General features: G+C 42.8%; 1 protein-coding gene across 1 annotated transcript in view; it reads left to right on the top strand.

Annotated features, from left to right (window-relative positions):
• AUH (AU RNA binding methylglutaconyl-CoA hydratase) overlaps nt 1-23,565 on the top strand; it is a 212,960-nt gene that overhangs the window by 94,625 nt on the left and 94,770 nt on the right. The window contains exons 5-6 of the mRNA XM_083187690.1: nt 8,908-9,000; nt 20,100-20,156. Coding sequence (XP_083043816.1) covers nt 8,908-9,000; nt 20,100-20,156 — 150 coding nt within the window. The remainder of the gene's footprint in view (nt 1-8,907; nt 9,001-20,099; nt 20,157-23,565) is intronic.

Below are 23,565 nucleotides of genomic sequence, written 5' to 3'. Positions count from 1 at the left end.
CCTGATTATGTCCCTCTTCCCTCCTGTTGTTAAAGCCCTCTTCTCTTCATATTTCACTCACAGCTCTCCTATACTCACTCAGTGACCATCTTCGTCCGCATACTCATCTCCATCGTTGCCCACAAGCCTCTTACAGTATGGTGATTGAGTCCTCACTACTTATATTTAAGCTGTAATGTGTATTGATGTGTGGCGCTCTTTATTTGTACTCTATTTTTGTTATTTATTCAATGTTATGCCAAGTTTTGTCTCCCTGTACTGTTCCTTTGTACAGCGCTGCAAAACACTTGTGGCGCCTTATAAATAAAATAATAATAATAATGTCTTTCTTTAAGAGGCTTTGTTTCTTGTGCTGCATGGAAGATCCTAGGTCATTCACTATATTATCTCTCCATTATTCTCCTTGTTTCACCTGTAACCAGAAGTTATGGCAGTTGTTCCTGTCATACAGGAATTGCAGAAACCACCAAAAGAGGAATAGCGATTGTAACAGTTGAAGTCTGTGGCTTGAGCAGACTGGACTGAGATGGTATTCCAGTAGACCTTCCTCATCCACCTGTCCCTGCTGTGTTGACCACCTTGTTACCAACTTTCAACTCCCTTGGGAGGTGATCTAAAGGGTAGCCATCTCATGATGACAGACCACATGAAGACTGATATGCACTCCAAGTTTTTCTCACATTATGAAGCAAAAGGTTGAAGTTGTTCTCTTGTTTTGAGTCTGCTGATACAAATGTAAAATTTGCATAATATACATAGAGTATATTTGTTGTGTTGTTGAATGCACATCTCTCTTAGCTGTCATCATAGGCGAATCTAGAATTATGGTAATGGGTGGTCCCAGATCTAGATGTAATAGAAGGGGGACCTTTGCGCGGCGTAGCCGCGCGCCAAAAAGGGGGCGTGGCCTCATGGGAAGGAGGCGTGGCATCACAAAAAGGGGTGTGGTATTACACATTAGACTATACACAGTAATGCCCATTACACATTTTAGCAAACTCCGTAATACCCATTAGACATAAAGCCACACGCCGTAATGCCAATTACACATAAGGCCACACACCATAATGCCCATTACACATTGTGCCACACATCATGATGCCCATTACATACTATATAACAAACCGTAAGGCCCATTACATATTTGCCACATAAGTGCTGCTTACCTTCGTGCTCATTGCTAGGGGGTTCTTGCTTGATGGCACCATAGTACCCATTACACATGATGCCGCACACCATAGTACCCATTACACATGATGCTGCACACCATAGTACCCATTACACATGATGCCGTGCACCATAGTACCCATTACACATGATGCTGCACACATAATGACCCTTACACATGATGCTGCACACATAATGCCCCTTACACATGATGCTGCACACCGTAATGCCCCTTACACATTAAGCCACACATTATGCGTAATGCACCCACATACCGCCACTTGTAGCGTCCCTTAAGCAATGCCCCCAAAAGTGCCACTTACTGTAAATTTTTATATGAGCCTTTGCTGCTGCTGCAGGGAGAGATGGAGAGCGGTGCAGCTGCTTCTATGGGGAGAGGAGCAGAGCGCAGCGCAGAGCACGCTCCCACTCCCCTCCTGGTGCCCCCTCTAGCGGAGTGGACATTTGAAATATTGTGTGCGCTGTTGTTGTGCGTGACGTCGGGGGAGCACGCTGGGCGCCGGCACCACATGATTAAGGGCGGCTGAATTCAGAGCACTGCAGGTCATGGCTGTTTGAAATAATACCCCTTTCATAACAGAAAATGCAGGGATTTACCCGGGAATATGGGCCCAGGATCATGCAGGGACATTCCCAGGCTGACCCCTTATACACCAGACTAGTCCCTGCATTTTCTGGTGTGAGGGGGAGAGACAACCACTCCCCTCTCCCTACCCCCTTTTAACCAACCAGCTATATCTTCGGAACCAACTGACCCATTTACATGAGACCAGTATCATATTGAAGAACTTTTGAGTTGGCTTCGAATGATTTTGGTCCCGTGAAACTGGGCTGTTTGGTTCCAGAGAAATCTGCCCTCAAAGAACATAAACAGTCATGAAATTACATTTAAGAAATAAAAAAATCGGTTTAACCTCAGTGTCCCTGGAACCAATTAACCCATATAGATCCAGCCTGGTATCAGATTGAAGGCCCAGCGATTTGGGTTAGACTGAGATCAACCTCGAGCTTCAGTGATGCCAAAGGGGGAACTGGCAGCCGTTGAACTGGGTGGGGGTCGGAATTAGCGGGTCCCATGTTATTCTATAGGGAAAACGTTCCAGCTTTGCCTAGCCGTATCTCTGGTTCCCAGGGGGCTAGAGACACGGGGCTGGGCTCGTTGGAAAGCCCTGTCCCTCAGCTACAAAATGGGCTAATGGGTGGTCCTGTGCACCCCCGGACCACCCCCTAGATTCGCCTATGGCTGTCATGCTGCATTCACCAATTGAGAAAATCCCAGTAATTTAACCTTATGAAAAATGTGCTTGGCACCTGCAGCCTTAATGGCTTTTTGTCTGACTAAAAATCCATTTTACATTTTGTAATGAATGAGGTTTGTAGACTGTAAGGGGGGAAATTACTAAGATGGGTGTTGAATTTCACATGGGATGTTGCTTTGGGCAACCAATCAGATACTATCTATTATCCTCTAGAAGGTGCTAAATAAATAAGAAGTAGATTCTGATTGGTTGCCCACAGCAACATCCCATGTGAAATACATCTCCCACCTTAGTACATTTCCCCCTAAATATTTAAATACAGTATATTGAGGTATAGTATGTACTACAGTGTATGAAGCAGTACAGCGTACTGTTCATCACAACATTGTTTCTTGTCTGATATACTGGTTTTGGGGGTGATTCAGGTTGGTTTGCAAAGCACATGTGGTTTTCTATTGGACAAAATGATGTGCAGTTGGGGTTAATGTAACATGTGTAGATAGAGTTAGATGTGAGTGGGGTGTATATCAAACTGATAACTATATTGCAGTGTAAAAATAAAGTTGCCATAATTAGGAGGCATTCAATCTGTGCACGTAGCCGCCAGTGACCCAACTCTGTCTCCTAATGGCAGTCCCACAACGCTGCTGCTGCCGAAGTCACGCTGGTGCAGTGGCGCGCAACTGTCACTCAGAGTTGGTTGGCGGATGGCTAAGTGGCCGAGGTCCATGTCGGGGTGGGTGCCTTCCCTCTCCCTCATGTGATGCCATGCGATGACATCATGCCGGGGGGGGGGGTTGGGGAAGAGCCAGTGTGCCCTGCGAGCAAGGCAGGAGGAGCTGTGGAGTGGGACTGCAGCTGGAGGATTAAGAGACTACAGATGTGTCCACATACATCTTGGCTTTTTTTCTCCAAAAAAAAGTGGGGGGGCACTAAAAATCCTAGTTGGGTGGGGGGGGGGGGGCACTAAAAATCCTAATTACATCCCTCATTACAGAGAGAGGGAGTGCTGGGCATGTCAGTGTGATGAAATGGGAGAGTTTTATGCAGCTCTAGGGTTAGTCGCAGGTGGGTTAACTATCGATTGTGCCATCAGCAGTTGACACTGATTGCATCAAACCATCTATTCTGAACCCATTGTTGACCAATCAAGCTTGGGAACATGGCAGGTTGTGAGCTAATCAGTGTAGCAGTTGAGTGACGGGGCTAGGCCTCTATCTCTGTGCTCCCTGCGTCGGGGAAAAAAGAAACATGGCTTTACTAGTTCATTGCTATTCAGATAACAGAATAAACATATATCTCCTGCTTCAATTTCTATGTATACCATAAAATACAGGAATTATAGCCATAGAGCCATTGAACTTTAAAAAAAAAAGTGGTTGCTCAAAATGTCTGACACAGACATGCCCGGCTTGAGCTGCCCTCCTGTCACAGTACAGATATGCATATTGGAACTGCATGCAGTTCTTAGTGCCATGCAGTTCTTAGCTGTGTTTGCATGTGTCAACTATTGGGCTGCATGCGCAGAGTGTCTGAATGACATCAGGACAGGGGGGTATGTAAGCGGTGCAGTGCCATGATGTGAGGAATAGAAGCATATGGAGAACTAGAAATTGTGGGAAAAAATATAAAAAATATAAATAAAGTAAAAAAAAATGTAAATGTACACTTGATATATCAGGCTTGCCTACCCTCCCGGAATTGCCGGGAGACTCCCGAAAATCGGGTCCCCCTCCCGGCCCCCCGGGAAGGTGGGCAATCCTTCCGCATTGGCATTGCAGCCCCGCACCCCCTCCGTTCTGCCCAAAAATAACATTTTCGGTGGATCCGCGGCGAGGGGTGGGGCTAAAATGACGCGAATCGCGTCATTTTGCATAATTTTCGGCCCTCCCTCAATCCGCGGACCCGCGAATTGCGGTGTTTGCTTCCCATGGGGGCGGGGCTTGATGACGTCCTCCTCAACCCGCCCCCTGCCATACTACTATCATGTCTCCTCTCCGGGCTACTCCCGGAGAGGAGACAACAAATGTCGGCAACTATGTTATATATAATAATGCTTTATAAAATATTTTTTACATAAGGTTGTGTATAATTACAGGGAAGTAAAACCAGTTTTTGCAATTATTGTATTTCAAAATCTCTGTACTACAGAGTTAAATAATTTACATATCAAAAAGTTATCGAAATCTGTCCATCAAGCTACAGTATGTGTTCTATTATTTGCAGCCATGCTGATTTCCCCATCAGTGTGCCTTTCCATAGAGCAGGTCAGGGTAAGTTAGGTCCACATGAGAATGTCAACATTGTTTTTATGCAGTTTCATTATTGTGTTTTACTCAAGATTTACAACACTGTCGTGATTAATCTCTATAATAATTTACAGAATTACAATGTTGTGCTACTGATAATACAGTAAGAGTACAATAATTCTAATACAGTGAAAAGCCATTAAGGAATCTACTGATTGATGATGATCCCAGCATGCGGGGCATTAATGGGCCCCCTAAGACTTGCAGTCCTACTACAGAACCAATACCCCAAGAAAATACACACGTACCTGTACATTTTTCTGGACTACAAGTGCCAGCATATGCGTAATGCAAAGTTCTGATGCCGCTATGTACCACTGCACAGGGAGAAAAATTAACTGGGTTGTTTATAGGCAAGTAGCAGGAACCGAATGATGGGTCTGCTGAGATGCACCTCTTAGAGGTGGGTATTGTTCTTGGGCCTGATTGTAACACAACAAGCTTGAGGGAGCAGCAAATTTTGGGCAAGTAATAATGTGCCCTATTGCTGTGGCAGTTTGTGCCAATTACAGTTCAGGGGGGAGACTCGTGACACAAGTCTCCGCATCTGCACCGAGCGACCAGAGATGGCTATCGAATTCATCGGCCACTCAATTCAATAGGAGAAAGGAGGAGGAAGACCCGTCTATTCAGTCCCCACACTATGCGGCAGGAGCCGGATAGGGGACCTGCTCACTGCTGCCGTGTGGGGGACAAAGCCATGCCCGGGTTCAGTGTGTGCAGTAGCTGCCGGGACTAGCATGAAGGGGTAAACCCAGTGCTCCGGTCTCTGCGCCAACACTGTCTGGCAGAAGCTAGATAGAGTATCTGCTCACTGCAGCCATGCAGGAGACAGAGCTGTGGTTAGAATCCTTTGTTACCTGAAGCCCTCGCTGAGGTGCACAGAGATGTGCTGGCATATGACAGACGAGACCTGGCACATGCATACAGACAGCTTGGGGATTCTGTGGGACGTCCGCAGTCCATGCCAGTCAAATGATCTTCCCATTTAGTGGTCTGTCCAGAATCATCTTCCACCTGCAAGGACTAATTGAGAGTGCTGGGTGACGGGGCATCTCTTGATGGGTGGAGCCCTCAGAAATTTATGTCTGGGGAGAACACTGCTCATTTGATTTTTCCCTCTGTATTTCAGCAACCAGGACCGGCTCAATGAGCCCAGGGCTGGTTATGCTCGTTAAAGGGGGACCCTATGCCGTTTAAAAAAAATATATATTTTTTTTCCTATTTTTTTTTGACAGAGAAGCATCGCGCGGATCTGACTGATCAATACAATGCTTCATGCTCATTCGTATTTTGCTGCCGGTAAACGCCATCAGAAAATACGAATCCCCAGAATAGGGCGGCTTTGTAAATTATCTGTATTCTCCTTTTCCATTTTCGTGCCGATTTAGGCCAAACCAGTTTGTACACGTTCGTACATGAGATTGTCTGTAATTGGCCGTCTTAGTAAATTTCCCCCACTATGTGGGAAATAACAAAGGATATTTAAACATAATTCCCTGCATATATACCCTCCGTGGATGGGAGTTTATTAATTCTATTTATCACTTGTTGATACTGATTAAAATTATCACATAATAGACACCTATGGGGACTGCTTCTTTAATCGAAAGAGGGGGATTCCAACACATTTCTGCTGAAGTCCTCTCATACCATACATCATCAGAATACTTAATATTTGCAGGTACTACCAAACAGATGTTTTGGGGAGATATCCTGCAAATATAGTTTGATAAATAGGTGCCTTGGTGCTTTGTTTGATCATAAACCCATAGTCTGTGAGTCAGCAGTGTTTATCACTGTTATATCAAAACAGAAAAACAAAATAATCACTGTTACACCAACAACACAAAATTACCTGTAGTGCAAACATTATTGATTTGTTTGTGTTTTCGTTTTTGTTTGTTGTTTTTTAGCAAAGTTGAGCAAATGTTGATGTTTCCAGTCAGTTGTAATGCATTGGTGGTTGTATTGATATCATTGTCCGCAATGCTTAATTTAAACCATTGCCTACAGTATTTGGTGGTGGTACGTGATCTTTCAACTTAATATTCAAGTAGGTGTAGATGTAGAAAGGATGGGTTGCGCTGTGAACTTCTGTGATGTATTTCTACTAATAATAATATAGTTTGTGAACACAGCTATGGCATCACATACTCAATTTACCTGCTTTTTTAATACTGGGCATGAAGCTTGTACTGTAAGAACTAGTTGATATCTTTACAATGATGATTATCAAAATCTTTCCCTGAAGTTCAGTTGCTTTATGGGGGAGGATGTTGACAAAGGATATAATGCAATCTGTCTCTAAAATGGGCATACACTGGCAGATGGTCTGGGTTTTTTTTAGCTCCATAACAATCATTTTTAAGTTAATATACATTGTTTATTTGAAGCAGAAAAGTAGAACATCATTCATTAAGATGGAACAAAGTAAGTTTTTATTTTCAAACCTTAAATGGTCAATTTCAGGATCATAAATGTTTTATGTTGATCATCAGTGTTATTCCATGCAAGGTAAGGATCCGAGGTTCTTCAAATAACCCTGTACTGCCTCCTGCATTCAATGTATATGGTAGATAAATAACAAACAGGGAGATGCATTCTCGTGGACCATAGGGTGATGGCATTTAAAATGCTGCTTTATGTGGAAAAAGGAAAGGGACATCTCTATTAACACTATTATACTGTGCAACTCCATCTCACAATAAATATATCTACAAGACACATATGCTAGACAGAAGGCAGTCTGAAGAGACTTTGTCTAAGTATCTTACTAGGTGCTGTGGTAAGATGGTAACTTTAGGGGGTCACTTATTATCGTTTGAGAGTCCTTCAAAAGTGAGAAGACCGTGCTCTTTGAGGCATTGCCCAGGAATGTGTCTATGCAGCTAATTGCTCAGGGGGGTTTCTAAGAGTAATGTACACCTGGGTAGCTATTGCCAAGTAGAGTTTTTGGCCACATCAAACCATGGGTGGGTGACTGGTCACAGTGATGAATTTGGTATATGTATCATAAGCCTGTCCAGCTTCTGAGTATGACTGGCTGGCTGCAATTGGAGGGCAATTAGTGGTGCACACTATCTGGTCATGTTAGTTTCTGGGGTGCTAGCAGAAGATCTGGGGAAGTCTCCGATTGTAAGGCAGCTGAGAAGGAGGCTAACATGTTCCCTCTGATGCTATGTGAGTGCTCAGACAGTGCTCTGTTACATTGAATCAAGCCAGAACAGGGAACTGTGTTTCTCCAGAGGAGGATCCACAAATATGCAGGGTTATGTGAGGTCTAACTAGCTGGGTCCAGAGCTACAGGGGGAGACACAGCTGCATTTTATAATCCCAGCTCATGACTTGCTGTACTCTGCATAATAGTGAAACACTATTAACCTGAAAATATCAAAGCGTAAAGGGACCATTGACAACCAAAAACTCACTATTAGGATTTCAACGGTTCCCAGTTGTCAGCATAAAAAAAAAAAAAAATTGCAATGTCAGCAGTGATCTGTGGGGTCCCATTTCATAAAAAACCTACAGATCTGTTAGGTGGGCTTAGGTGAGTATATTCTTTGGTGATATGATTTTTCGGTACTTGTGTAGTTTCACGGCGCCAGCATGGCGCCGTGCGTCTGAGTCCCCTTGCGGGGCTCACTTTGCTCGCCCACGCTGCAGGCTCGGTGGCTCGCTACGCTCACCACGCTATTTAAAATCAACTCCATGCCAACATGGATAGTGGAGGTATGAACTATCCATGTTGGCATGGAGTTAAGTTACTTTTTTGAACATATTTCGTGGCGAGCGTACACCCGGAAGTAGCACTGAAACTACACAAGTACCGATTTTTCTTTCTAAAGTATTGCTGTGACTAGAGGAGAGATGTAGACAAATGTGGGAAAGCAATACTTGTATCTGGTGTAAAGCCCTAAATGGATCTTCGTAGTCCTCCTTTGATAGATATATTGATAAGTTTTATTCTAGAGTCTACTAACTGTGACCAGTATGACAAACACAGACTGAGATTCTGAGCAGTGCTTTCATGTTATCTAATGAGAAATCATATATTTTCTCTGTTGTGCTAAAAATGCTGGAAATTAAATTACTTTGTTATAGACGTGGTTATTTTGACAAATCTATAATCATGATTTGTTTTTCTACAGCAAATCTTCCAATGCCAACCATCACTGCCCTGGATGGAGCAGCTTTGGGAGGAGGCCTAGAGATGGCTTTAGCAGGTGACATTATAGTGGCAGGTAAGGTCAATGAATAAATGTCATTATTTTGTTGAATATATGTTTTATTTCATATAGGGGGCAAGATATAATAGGGTGCAATTTTTTTAGACAGCTAAAAAATTGCACCATATCACATTTTGCACCAATCAAGGATGATTTTTGGCTGATTCTTGCAAATTTTTAGTAACTGGAGTATGCAATTTTTAGTAAAGAAGCTATTTTATTTAGCAACGGGATTGTGCGTTTTTTTGGGTAAAATGTATAAAAATAAAAAAAAAGGCGTGGGGTCCTAACCCCTCCCCTGAGCATAAACAGCCCTGGGCTCTTTAAATCGGTCCTGATTTCCTGAATATGGTGGATACATTTGTTGGGGTTCCCTATATTTAAGAGACCAGCATGGGGATCCGGTTGTCCAAGTCACAGCATGCAGGGGAGGCTTTTGGGCCTTGTCCTTCTACTACAAAACCCAGTATCTTATTTTTACACTTTTTAAAACTATTTCATTACCATCAGCTCGGCGTCCACTGCCTAAGGGTGCTGGGGACAGCCCTGGGCTTCAGCCTGGGCTAGGGATGCCCTAGAGGGAATAGCCCTTTATTGGGCGTGTCCCCACTCCCCCAGGGTCCTGGCCAGGGCTGACCATCCAGGGTGTTGTGTTTTGGCCAGGGGAACGTATATAAAAAGCTTCCCACGGCTGTGGACCCCTATTTTTTGTTACCTGTATTTTTATAACCAGGACCGGTACAATGCCTCCCTTACTTCTGCTCTTGACTATGATCCTCCAGCAACCACTATTCACCCTTGGAGATCAATTCCTCAACCCCAGCACAAATTCTGCCCTTTCACTCTCTAAACATTCATACCAAGAACCTCACCTCCTTCCAGTCTTCGAACTCCTGGTATCTCTTTGGCATTGTCAACTCCCTCCTATCTTCTTCACTCCACACTGAAACTGCTCTCAAAGTCTGCAGTGACCTGCATGCTGTCAAATTTAAGGTAGACAACTATCTGCTTATTCTCCTGTTGGTCCACTGTTGGTACACAGTGGACCATCCTCTCCTCTTGACTGCTCCTTCTCTGTTTCCTCTTATGACTCCACCTCCCCCACACTTTCTCTAACAGTAGTGTTCCTCAAGGCTCTGTTTTTTTTACCTCTCTTTTTTTCTCTATCTCTATACTTTCTCTTTAGTTCAACTCATTTAGTCATTCAACTTTCACTTTCACTACTACTACTACACTACTATTCACTCGGCTATCTCTTCCAGGATGTCCAAGCACAAATTCAACATGTTTAAGACTGAGCTGTTCATTTTCAGACTCTGCCTGTCTTTGATTTCTCCTTGATTCCTCCCTCTCCTTCAAACCCCATTCAATACTTCTTGCAATCCTGCTGTTTCCAGCTCAGAAATATTTCACTTGATGCTATTAATACCGTCAACCACTCATTACTCATGTCCAGATTGGACTACTGTTATCTTTTATCTGGCCTCTTTGACAAAGGAGTCTCTTCACTCCAATCGGTCCTCAAAGCTGGTGTCCGACTACGTCCATCTCCCCTCTCTTACACAGACTACACTGGCTCCCCTTCCTATTTCAAATCCAATTCAAACTTCATTCCCCCCCCCCCATTCCTCACCTTTTTACATAATCTGACTGTATCTTTGTGGAGTGAAGAGGGCAGGTGGGATTACAATCCCACCTGCCCTCTTCACTCCACAAATACATGCCTCCTCTCCGGCCAACTAATTACCACCTTCCATTCTGCCCACAAGATTTTGACTGTCATTCTCCCTAACTCTGGAATTCTCTGACTCATCCTATCAGGCTCTATAACTGTGTACAAAACTTCAAAAGGGCTCTCAAAGCCCTCTTCTTCATCAAAACCAGCCAGCTCTGATCCTAATATATGTACTTGTCCTGCATTATCTAGTACTGTAAAGTCATTATTTATGAGCTTGGCTTATTTATATACCTTGTGGCACCATATATATAAACAATAATAATAATCATCATAATAGAGTGAGATCTTAAGGTGCCTATACACTACTGCATTATATATATATTTATATATATATATCAGTGTATCGACCACCCGACCCCCACTGAGCCATCCAGAACCTTCCTGGGTGACAGGTTTGCATGCAATACATTGCATGCTGTCCTTTCACATGTGATGTATCGCATGCAATCCTGTACCCTGCCGCCAGGAGGGGCGAGTCAGAGGTCGGACAGGCGGCAGATCTGACTTCCGGCTCAGGTCCGATGTGCACTGGACGGCGCATCGGACTCAGGGAGGACAACAAACAGCTCCGATTAGGGCTAACTTCTCAGCCTGATCCATTGGGAAAGGGTGAAATTGGCCCAAATTGGACAAGTGTATGGGCACCTTTAATCTTGCAGAGCAGATCACCCCAGCAGATTGCGAATACAGTATTAAAGGATAGCCATTTCTGTGTACTTAAAAGTTCCATTATAAAGGTAAGAGTAAGCAGCTATTCCATATACCTAATTCTGGAACACATGTCTCAAAACTATAAGTGTCTCAGACCTTTCATACTTACCTTGCATGAGCAGCTGGAGCATTATAATAGGACTGGAGACTGAAGGCGTTATAATGGTTGATTTGCAAAGCTACAAATTTTCCAGGTTTGTGAGTCATTGAAACGCTGCCCGCACGGTGGCCCGACGCCCCCTCACACACTGCGTTCTCCTGCATGCGTGCAAATTTATATTTAGCATAAACATCCATTCGCAGCTTGCATACGGGGAGGAAATCATTCAATTCTAAAGCGCTTACAAACGTGAGACCCCTCCCTGGTGTCTTACATCTACAAGCGCCCAGTGCTGGAAGCAGGCAGGCAGCTGACGTCAGCTGCCCACCCCTGCGTCATCGGGAAATCACCATGGAACGCCCAGCATTTTCTTGGTAACGCCCATTAAACGCTGGGCGTTTCCATGGGTGCAGCCTGTCAACGCCACTCCACGCCCCCTTCCACACTGCTAGGTGCAAATCGGACAGCGAACAAGCAGTTTGCCACGCCCACTCACACCAAGCGGTTGCACATGCGCAGAATGGTTTATGCGCATGCGCAGTCGCTCGCCATCGCTCCCCTGTGCGAACACGCAGGTGTATTTCTATTGGTGTATTTCTGCCGGTTCACATTCTACTGTGGACGCATATAGTTTTTTTAAATACTGTACAAATACCTGTGCAATCTCTGTGGGTGTATCTACAGTAGTTCCCTGCCCAGACTCAATCTGTACTATATTATTTAAGGGCACCACCCCTCTAGCCAAATGTGCCATATAACTATCAGGTCTATCATAATACAGATATCTACTGTGAGCAGGAACGCCCCGTCACAGCACACACCTACAATTTATCCAGCCATGCTGTATTCACATTTAGCCATTTCTCTTTAGCTACCTATGTTTTTTCTTGCCAGTATGTAATTTCTAATGCTGTACTACGTCTTTCAAATCCAACTTTTTAATTTAAGCAATTATTTTTATTAATGAACCCCTGATAGTCACTTTTCCTGCATCCCAGTCTATATCCTGGGGGGGCTGATCCCCTATTACTACTAAATTACGCCTCCTATTCACTTATCAGTTCTAATCTTGCTCCCATTTGCTCCAGCCAAGACGGATGACATTTCCACAGAATTCACCCTTTTTCTGGGTTTTGTTAAATCTGTACCATAATGGGTGGTCTACTTTCTCTATTGTTGATGACAAACTATCATCCGTAAATGCCATATCAATATGGTTGATAAGACTGAGAGTAACACGAGAATGTTCTTATCCCAGGATATCTCTCCCTCCAGCAATCCGTCCACCCTACACCATGAATAAATTTACCTACGCAAGGTGGTTGCCGGGGAAATCACTCTCTGGCCAAATACAACATTCACTCTCAACTTGGGGCAATAGTTCCTAATCAATAATCACTCTCATAAGTGAGCCCCCTGACATTGTTCATATCTTCATACAAGGTGCATAACAAGTTTATAATTTCATTACTATTAAATATTAAGGGAATTGTTAAAAAAAAACCACAATGAACACTGTCAGATACAGTTATGTCCTAAATTCTTATTATTTTCCATGAGTTTTACGGCCGTCCAACCATGCAGAAACCTCTTCCAGCCTGGTAAAGAATGTAATCTGTCCATCTGCTATTATCCTAAACTTTGCCGGGAAAATCAGTGAATATTAAATATTAAGTTCCCTTTTCCTTTTCTTGATGTTAACGTATTTTATTCTTTCTTTCTGGACCACTCTACCATAATCTGGGAAGATCATTATGTTTACACCATTGATCATCATATGAATGTTACTTCTGGCCGTGCGAATTATGATGTCTTGGTCTCTGTAATTTAACAGTTTTGCTGTCATTGTCCTGGCTGGGAGTACAAGGTGGTTGAGCTCTTAACGGTACGCAATGGGCTCTTTCGACACAAAACTGCAGTAAATATTTCTTTGCCACATTGAGTAATTAGCCACTTCTATAGCCATGCTTCAGGATTATCTCCCTCCGTTTTCTCCGGTATGCCATTCAGCCTGATATTATTGCGGCGTAGGCGCCCTTCCATCTCAGATACTGTAACTGATTTTGTACATTTAGATTATCCTTGTAAGTGATTTAACCTGTGTCGCCAGGGGTCTTTGCATATCCTCCAATTGGGAGATTCTGGCCTCAGTTTCAGTAACTCTGGTTTGTATATTTTCAACGGATTATCTCATTAACACGATTTCAGCTTGGGTCTGAACAAACTTTTCCCCTAGCCTTGCTCACTACCATTACTTGCCTCCAGCAGTTTTTGAAAAGTGGCCTCCGGCACTGGATCAGTGAGAGTAGATTTAGATATTATTGATTTGTTGGGTGACAGAGACTCATGAGATTCCATATTTGTGGACCTCGTTTGACTATTGGTACATCTTGCATATTTTTGTTTCATAGCAGTTGCTGTCTGCCCTGTTTTTTCCCATTTCCCTGTTTTCTGTATACAACTTCCAGCTGAAACTGTTTATATCACAGATGGGGTTAGGGAGATTAATGTGCTTAGTAAGTCACAGTCACCGCTCCACACTTTTGCCACTACCAGCCAGTATACCAAATACGGGAAGATTCTCTTATGCAGTAAATCAAGTCCCAATGCTTTTCAAACACCGTCACAGATATTTACACGACAGGGCTTTATTTCCACTCTGGTAATACTGCCAGTGTACTGGGGGGATTTATTTTGTATGTTTAACACAGTCCCAACACCACACTATTTTTGCCTGATTTTCCTTTCTTTCTGCGCCCCTCCTCCTCAATATTCACAACAATATATCAATATTAGAAAGAGCGTAAATTTGCCACCATTATACTCTTGTACATGACCATTAATGATTTCTTCCACTAAATATATCAGACACCTCTCTTGACCAGGTTTGGTGACCCGGGATTTAAGACACAGATTGACCCTTTAACACCAAAGAAAAACTGTGTTGAAAAGCTTTAACCCGGTCATTTGCTTCTGGTGTGAATTTGGGTCAGACTGCACCCAGCAAAATGACCCAGCACTAAAAAATGCTGGGTTATTGCCGGGTTGGCAGCGTGGATGGGGTATCACTCTCTCAGCACTGGTACCTCTATCCTCTGTCCTTATTATTTCCATAGCAAACACTGGGGGTTATTCTAGTCCATTCTTTCTGACAAAATCCTTCTTAGATGGACAAAACCATGTGCACTGCGGGTGGGGCAGATGTAACTTGTGCATAGAGAATTAGATTTGGGTGGGGTTTTTCTTCAAAGTGAGATCTATATTGAAGTGTAAAATCATGCAGTCAGTATTTTCCCTACACAGAAACAAAATAACTCACCCAAATCTAATTCTCTCTGCACATGTTACATCTGCCCCCCTGCAGTGCACATGGTTTTGTCCATCTAAGAAGGATTTTGTCAGAAAGAATGAACTAGAATAAACCCCACTGAGAGATAGGATGGGGCTCTTCTCAACTAGTGTATTCTGATAGATAGACATTAATCCATTGTGTTTTAGATTTTGGAACACCTGATCCTAGGTCTTCTATTTGTCCATTTTTGCACCCCTGTCCTGTCAAAACCTGCACCATTAATTAGAAGCTGCAACAAGTCTCAACAGTTTTATCTTAAACCTCACCTATTACTTACATACTAAAAGCTGCATAAACTCGCATTGAGATACATGTAATATTAACAGATTTCTGATTGCATCGCACAAATTTGTGTATGCAAGTTTTTGACTGGCAGTAACTTATGATGGCTTTTTGGATTCGACCCTATAGAATATATAGTACACCTATTTGAGTCGTGCTCATTTGTGGAAATAGAAAAATATCTTTTAGCCCTCACATCTACAAGTAATTTGTAATGATTCAATGCTTTAGTGCTGGGGGAGTACCTAGGCTATCCGGGAATGTACAGTCATCAGGATATTTATCTTCCCACAGAACTTTGCTTGATTGAAAACAGTTCTCTTTATTCAGTGGAAGGGCTGATGTGTCATCATTACATATTTGGAGCTTATGGTAAATGTAAAAAAAAATGGTCAGAAATATATTTAACCTTTAAGTGCCAACATCTCTGTGAGAGATGTTCAAAATATCTGCTAAAAATGCCAGTGTCGCTCACATTCGTTACATAAATTCAAAAAAAAAAAAAGGTGTTTAAAAAAGGTTATATTTCCTATATAAGGTAATGGATTCATTATGATGAATTAAAATGTTTACTTGACAATTTTCACACTGATTTTGACAAAATCACTTGGCGCTCAAAGGGTTAAAAACTTTGATAACCATTATGTTTTGTTTCACTACATCATTTTTGGGTAATGACTAATAAATTGTGTGCATGTTAATGCATCGTGGACCAAAATGTGTATGGTCATTTAGAAATGACCATACACATCAGATTTTAGAATATGGATTGGATTATTATACAATGTGCTTTTTCAGTGAGAACTTTTACCACTTTGGGCGGTATTCAATGAGCCTGATTCGCCAGGTTTTTATGGCGAATTTGTGCTGTTTGGCGAATTTTTGACTAAAACGGTGAATCACCCTATTCAATGACCAGATGGCGAATACATTTGAAGGTTTTTTTCGCCATGATTCACCGAGTAGCAATCGATATCTTTTTATGGTGAAGTGGAATGTGAACTTTTAAAATAAAGTGTTTTGTTTTTTACTTTTGGTGTCAAATTCTGAGGAGGGACATGCTATTTTTATTCATGTGCTGTAAGCACATGAATATATATTTAATTTAAAAAAAAAATATATATATATTTTTTTTTTACACTGACCAGCCAGCAGGGGGCGCCGGAGCTGAGCCGCTCATTAGATATTCATATATTCACTTCACCCGATCATTACATATTCATGATCGGGTGTAGTGAATATGCCCGGTCCCCTGCTGGCACCCCCGGGGGCCAGCCTGTGCTGCCTGGCACCCCCGGGGGCCAGCCTGTGCTGCCTGGCACCCGGGGAGCCCACCTCCCCCCCACAAACGTTCTGGGGCAGGCAGAGAGACTTCCATCTCTCTGCCTGCCACCGTCCTCAGGCTCCCTGCGGCGTTCGCCGCAGGAGCTCATATTCGCCGGTCAGGGGCAGCGAGCCCCTGACTCGTTGAATACCGGAGACGGCGAGGCTCCGGAATGTGGCGAATGTGCAGCGAATCCTAAACAGGATTTGCTGCACCTCGCCGGTATTCACATTGAATACCGCCCTTTGTAGTAATATAGTTGATAATTTAGGAAAGAATAAAGGGGAGGGAACCTGGGGTGATGCTGAGTCTAATAGATTTGAAGAAATATGCTATATAGGAAATAGTATTAGGACTAGAATTTAGACCACCTGGAGTATATAAACACCACTGCAGTATAAGGCTGGGATTCAGTTTGACGTAGTAGATAACCATGCCTCAGCGGGTCAGAGATAAAGCCTGATTACCAGCAAGTTAACTGGTGCCGCCATCCTGTTAATGCACAAATCCATAATTTTTTTGCAATTTCTCTGTGTAAACATTTGTTATCCCATGTTAATGCCCATTAACAAGCAACATTAATGTGCATTAACAAAGCCTAGTTCATTAAAAGCCAAGGCTACATCTTTTTCACAGGTAATTAAATACCAGGCCAGAGCCGAATTTCCCATTAGGCACGTGAGGCACCGGCCTAGGGGCGGCACGTGTTTGGGGGCAGCACTTGGATGCCTGGGATAGTACTGTCAGCCCAAAATGTACCAATAACTGCAAAATATCCACTGTACTGTACTATATTCCATCTTAAATAGAGTGTAAATGGATAGGACATGCAGATACTGCCCCTATAAACTGTCCTACTTAGTAAACATTATTGTTGTGCCTAGGGGCGCCCTCCTCCCTAAATCCGCCCCTGTACCAGGCTAAAGGGTGTCTGCACATGTAGCGATTTGCAGAGCGTTCTGAGCGATGCTAGATATATGAGAATGCTCAGCAAGATCGCTCAACACACAGCGATGTGTCAGCGCTGTATGCTGAGCGATCTGTCAGGGCCACTGGCCCTGCCCGGCGATATTACTAGATTTATCCAGCAAGATGGATATTAATTGCTGGTGGGTGATAGCAATGTGTGGGGTCACACATCGCTATCACAATGCCGCTGCTAGAAAGATCACTTAGAGAACGCCCCTAAATTGCTACGTGTGTAGGCCCGATAGATCTCTCTAAATCACTGAATTATCAAGTCTGTTAAAAAGAAAAGTTCCTTTATAAATGTTATGGACTGGCATGGTAGAAATATCTGGAGTAGTTGTGGCCTCTTCACTGCAGCCTTCACAGACCTGTATGGGAGCAATGAAAATAATAATAATAATAATAATAATAATAATAATAATAATAATAATAATAATAATAATAAATGTTATTTATAAAGGACTCAATAGTGCTGTACATTTGTCCAGATTAATTCAGGGAGATTGTAGGTGCGGATATTAGTCCTTCATTTAGAGATGAAGAAATCAGAAGCTGCCCTGGGACCTTGGGCTTTGGAAGTGAGTTATGGTGCGTACACACGGTGCAATTTAACCTTCGATTTGACTATATTGTATATTCAAAATCCAATTGGCATCGCATGGACATCGAATTTAGGTAGAACATGTTTTTAAACTTTCGATCCCGATTCGATGCGCTCCCGTTTTGACGAAATGGATTAGCCAATTAGACAATGCAGCCAAGACTATAGTCAATCTTGAAAAATGATTGGCCATCTTACAGGCAGCCAGTGGGGAGAGTAGAGAATTTGTGTTATATGGCGAGAACAGGGCTGGTTGGTTAATAGCCTGGCAGCTGCTTCTTGTACCATCTGCAAGTGGTGCAATTCTTTTGCTGGAAGACAAAGGTAGAGAGCATTGCGGTAGTCTAGATGTGATGACATACACATGTGTAACTTTAGACAGATCATCTGAGGGAATTAAGTGCTTTATTCTGGCCTTGTTACACAGATGAAAGAATAAGGATTGGATTGTGGCTGATACCTGATTTTTAAGTGTCAAGTCACTAACCAGGACAATATCATGACATTCCACATGTTCAATGTTTTGTAGTTCTGAATCATAAGTCTGGAACTCATTCTCTCCTGCAGCTCAGCTAGATGGCCATTTAGAGTTGTTTTTGGGATAGCATCACTTGGAGCAAAGGTTAGGTACTGTTGTGTATCATCTGCATAGCAGTGGTAGACCAGTCCATGACATGTGATTATTTCACCCATTGGTAGCATGTATACGGTAAAAAGCAGGGGAGATAGTATAGAACCCTGTGGAACACTACTTGCCAGTGGCACTGGTGACAATGAGTATACCCAACATGAATTTCTCTGTGACCTACCAGTGAAAAGGAGATGTACAGTAGGTGTGATTCCTACTTGCTAAAACAATAACCTTTGTATTATTTCTCACAGCACTGGGGTCATGAGTTTGACTGTCATCAAGACCCTCTTTGTGTGATGATGATTATAGTTTTTATAGCCTTTCTTTATGAGTGTTGGTTTCCTTCAGATGCTCCAGCTTATGTATTGATTGTATGCTTGCGAGCAGGGCCCTCCTACCTTTTGACTGTCTGTAAATACCATTTGTTGTATCACGGTCTCCTTCTGTAAAACACAACGGAATATGCTGCGCTATATAAGAAACTATTAATAAATAAATAAATATATAAATAATAGTTAATTTATACATATGTAATGCCAGGAGCTTTTTTTTTAAATGTGTAAATAAAAGACTTTAGCATCATTTATAACCAATTTTATGCAGACAATGACTTGGATTAAGCACGGTTAAGTGATAAAGTGGTCGGTGATAACACACCAGCTAATCAGCTCCTAAGTTTTACAAGTTGTTGTTGAAAAATGACTGTTGTGAGCCAACTGGCTGCTGCATTATCACTGGCCAAATTATCAATTCACCAGGCTTAATAAATCTGCCCATATATACTGTATAATTAAGATGCAGTTTGACTACAACTCATAAGCCGGCATCAACAAGAGCATACAACCTTGCTGATGTCGTAGGAGGGGAGAGTGGGGCAGGGGGAGTAGGGGCCATGCTGCATCATAGCCCATGGTAACGAGGTCCTCACTCGTCTGTACTAAACAGATGATGGAGGGTGCCGGTAACGCTGTTGTGTATGCACATTAGACAAGAAAGTAAATATATCTCTCAGAAGGGCCCTTCTGAGCAATTTATTTTTCTCATCTAGTGTGTATGGGGCTTTACGGTCTCGGACTGTTAGTTCTTGCTTTACTGACAGACATATATTTAACTATCAAATTAATGCCAAGGATAAGTGTGTTTTGTAATGCCAAGTAATAATTTTCACAAAACAAATCTAGGCTCCATGCTTTTATTGGTATAATGTGTTCTAGGCTGATGTTGAGACAAAAGCTGCTAAAAGAAAAATGCTTAAGATATACAGTAATATACTGGGGGGGGGGGGGGGGTTGTTGTGCAGAAAATGAAATACGCTATAAAGTGTCTGACGCTGTATAATTATAAACATTATTGACAAGTTGACTTTTAAACAATATTAAATATATTTTGTTTCTTTGCCTTCTCAGCTTCATCAGCAAAAATGGGGCTAGTTGAAACCAAGTTGGCCATAATTCCTGGAGCAGGTAAGATGGATTTAAGTTCTAACGGATCTAAAACAGGGATATTTGTTTTCTTTGATTCTTATGCTGGGTACGCAGTACAAGATCCATTAATCTGCAGACACATATCTCTGGACGGATCTGACAGCATGTTCTCTGTACACACTGCCCGACGATCCACTGTGACTGATGGCATTTACATGTGCCCACCGAGTTGAGCTGCCAATCACCGCTGGCTGCTTATGCTGTTCTCCAGGCATTTGGCTGGGGTGTGGTACAGGGGTCCGACAGTTGTTATCCCGACAGTCATTAGCCCGACGTCGGGATCCCGACTGGCCGGACCCAGACCGCATGGTGAGCGCAACTAAGCCCCTTGCGGGCTCGCTGCGCTCGCCATGCTGCGGGCACGGTGTCCGTGTTTTGACAGTCGGGATCCTGACATCGGGTAAATGCCTGCCTTTACATAATATCAGCCAGTGGCACAGCCGACGTGATATGTATGTGAATGATGCCTTTCACAGACATATCACTAGACAACATGATGTCCGATCAATTGATTGCTCAATATATCTGCCAGTGTATACCCAGCAATAGTCTATGTATATATAATGTCTTTGTTAAAGTCTGTGTTAAATTGTATAAAATACTGTATATACTGACTCTATAGAAGTATATGATAAATTGCTTTGTATGTTTACTGCATTTGTAGATTTATGTTAAACTGTTTACTATGTATATTGAGTTTAGACTCCTCAATCTTTTTTTAATGCATGGACCGGTATGCAGTTCTGACTTAAACAGTGTAAACCGCAATAATCAGAATGGGGACACTGTTATGTTGAACCCCGGTATGCCCAGTCCTAATAATGTGATGTAAAGCATTTTAACTGATTCATGTTCTGTGTGCCGGATGGCTGACAGACAGTTTGGATTCTGACAGTCATTACACAGACGTCGGAATCCTGCCTGTTAAAACCCCGACACTTGGGGTCCCAACGGCCAGCGCCCATTCTCCCTCGTGGAGGTCCACAACCCCCATAGAGGTAGAATAAAATAGGTGGCGATCATAGGGAGCCCGCAAGCGGCTTTGTTGCGCTGTCTGAGTCTGGGCAGTCGGGATCCCGACGTCGGGCTAATGACTGTCGGGATCCCATACTACACCCCATGTTCTAGAGCTAAAACTAAATACTCTTTAGAATGAAATGACGTTACTTCTGCCCAACTGGTCATCCAATGTTTGGCTGTGAACGGGCCTGACTCTCACAGGGGAGACCTTTGGAAGGTTTGTGAGCTGCGACCAACAATTATTATCTAATGATAATACAAAACTGCAGAATGCATCAATCTTTTTTTTAATCCAAGGACCAATATGCAAAAATATCAACGATCAGAATGGGGACACTGTAGCGCCAGTTTTTCTGCTTCAGGATACTTGGCACCAGCACTGAGCTCGCCCTTTTTTTAAATGTCTCCCAGTTCAGTCACTATGAAATGGTAGCATGGCGGTGCAGTGGTCATGATTATTGTTTTCGACCATAGTTCTGCCTGTATGAAGTTTGCATGTTCTCCATGTGTTTGAATGGATTTTCTCCCTGGTGCTCCAGCATAATAACATACTGGTAGCTTCAGTAGCTTCTGTAACCTTAATGTGCATTTGTGTCTATGATGTAGGGAATTTAGGGCCTGATTCAGAGATGTATACATTGGTTATATTCACTGAGTTGAGTGATTTTCAAACAATTGCACATGCTTTAAAGTGGCAATGTGCATACACTGTGATTCAGTCGTAATCTCAGAGAGGATTTACCTACAAACTGGGGAGTAATGGGGAGTGGCAGTAAAAACGCAGGCGTGTCATGACCGGTTTCAGGGTTTGTCCCAGCATGCAACTGCGGTCCCGTACGCAGAAAACATCGCACCAACATCTCTGTTCTCCTGGGCACTCTGCATTAAGCTAGAGTTACTCAGGGCGGCGACAATCAAATATTCTACAAAGGATTCCATGTACTTACATATTTGCTTAGATTTGTGAAGCCACCTGACATTTTAATTCAAACCCTATTGACTGATATAGGCATATTATTGAAAAGTATATGTATACAGAATTTCTGCTGCGACTGCATTAGCGTACAACTCTGAAACATGCCCATATATTGTAAATTTCACTGGGACAGGGACTGAATATGAAAGAATACATATTCTCTGTAAAGTGCTATAAAATAGGTGTGTACTTTATAATTAATGGTATAATTTCATAAATAATCAATTTAATACAATTCTCAAACAGTGGGTACTGACCATATCAGCATTGGGTTGGGACTCCCTGATCATCATGCTAATTATTGCTCGAAGCCATTGATCCAAAGAGTCTGAAAAATAATTTGAATTGTACTTCAAACTCCTTGGATCACTGGCTAATAGTCATTAGACAGCTCCGCCCCCACTCCAGTGCTCTGCCTTTCCTGTTTCACCCAGCAGAAGCTGCTGCCACCAATGCCACAAGCAGGCTCCACTCATGGCTCCCTCCTCTACATGCAGATAATTAAAGCGGACGCATGACTGTCAGTAAGAGAACTCCCGGGTCCTGAGGATTCCAAGCTATAGGAAACTTATAGATAAAACAGGCAGACCGCAGTCAAACTCTGAGGAGCCAGCTCTCAATGAGTCTTGTATAGCAGGGAAGGGAATACACCCAATGAGTCTAATAGCATGTCCGCCTCTTAAACCTCTTAATGAGTCTAGTAAGTAAGTGCTGCATGGGAATGGGTTGTGGTGTCACCTGAGGGCATCAGCAGGGGTGGTTCTGGAAAGCAGCAGCAGCAGTATAGCATTAGGGGGTAGGAGGGGAGCGCTGATCACAGACATTATAGTATGTGTCTGAGGAGGGGGGAAGACATGGGAAAACTCATTAAACAAACACTCCTGTTACCCTCTTCCATCCCCCATTGCCCTCTGCCTCCCTGTCACTTCACTTATGTTGTGCCTCTGCAATGCTACTGTGCTTATGCAGTGTGCTGACTACACATGTTTCGACAATTCTGTGGTAACTTGCTGGTGTTATAATTTTTAGTACACAAATCTTTTACCAATTTTACCACACTGTACCACATTTTGTTTTGCCAATCATTTTACCAGTAATCTCATTTGGGTGTGCTTTCCCTTCCATATGGTGCTGTTTTCAGTTTATTTCTACAATACCTTTAAGGGGGGTGTATTTAATTACTTGCGATCATTGATAGCATGTAATTGCTTTGCTTGGCATTATTCTATTAGCTATAATAAGCCAGAAAGAGTGGCGGCTTCTCAGGGATTTTGTTTCACCTTCCCCAGACGGGTGCAGCAAAATCCCACATGTGCTGCAGCGCAAAAACACACAGGTTTCACTGAGCTTGTGTATCTTCGCATGAAGAACTATTTTATTTTCGGGAAATCT

The sequence above is a fragment of the Crinia signifera genome, chromosome 1, assembly GCF_055691185.1.
Source record: "Crinia signifera chromosome 1, ASM5569118v1, whole genome shotgun sequence".
Classification (NCBI taxonomy): domain Eukaryota; kingdom Metazoa; phylum Chordata; class Amphibia; order Anura; family Myobatrachidae; genus Crinia; species Crinia signifera.
Note: the sequence above shows the minus strand (reverse complement) of the source record. Positions and strands in the feature narration are given on the sequence as shown.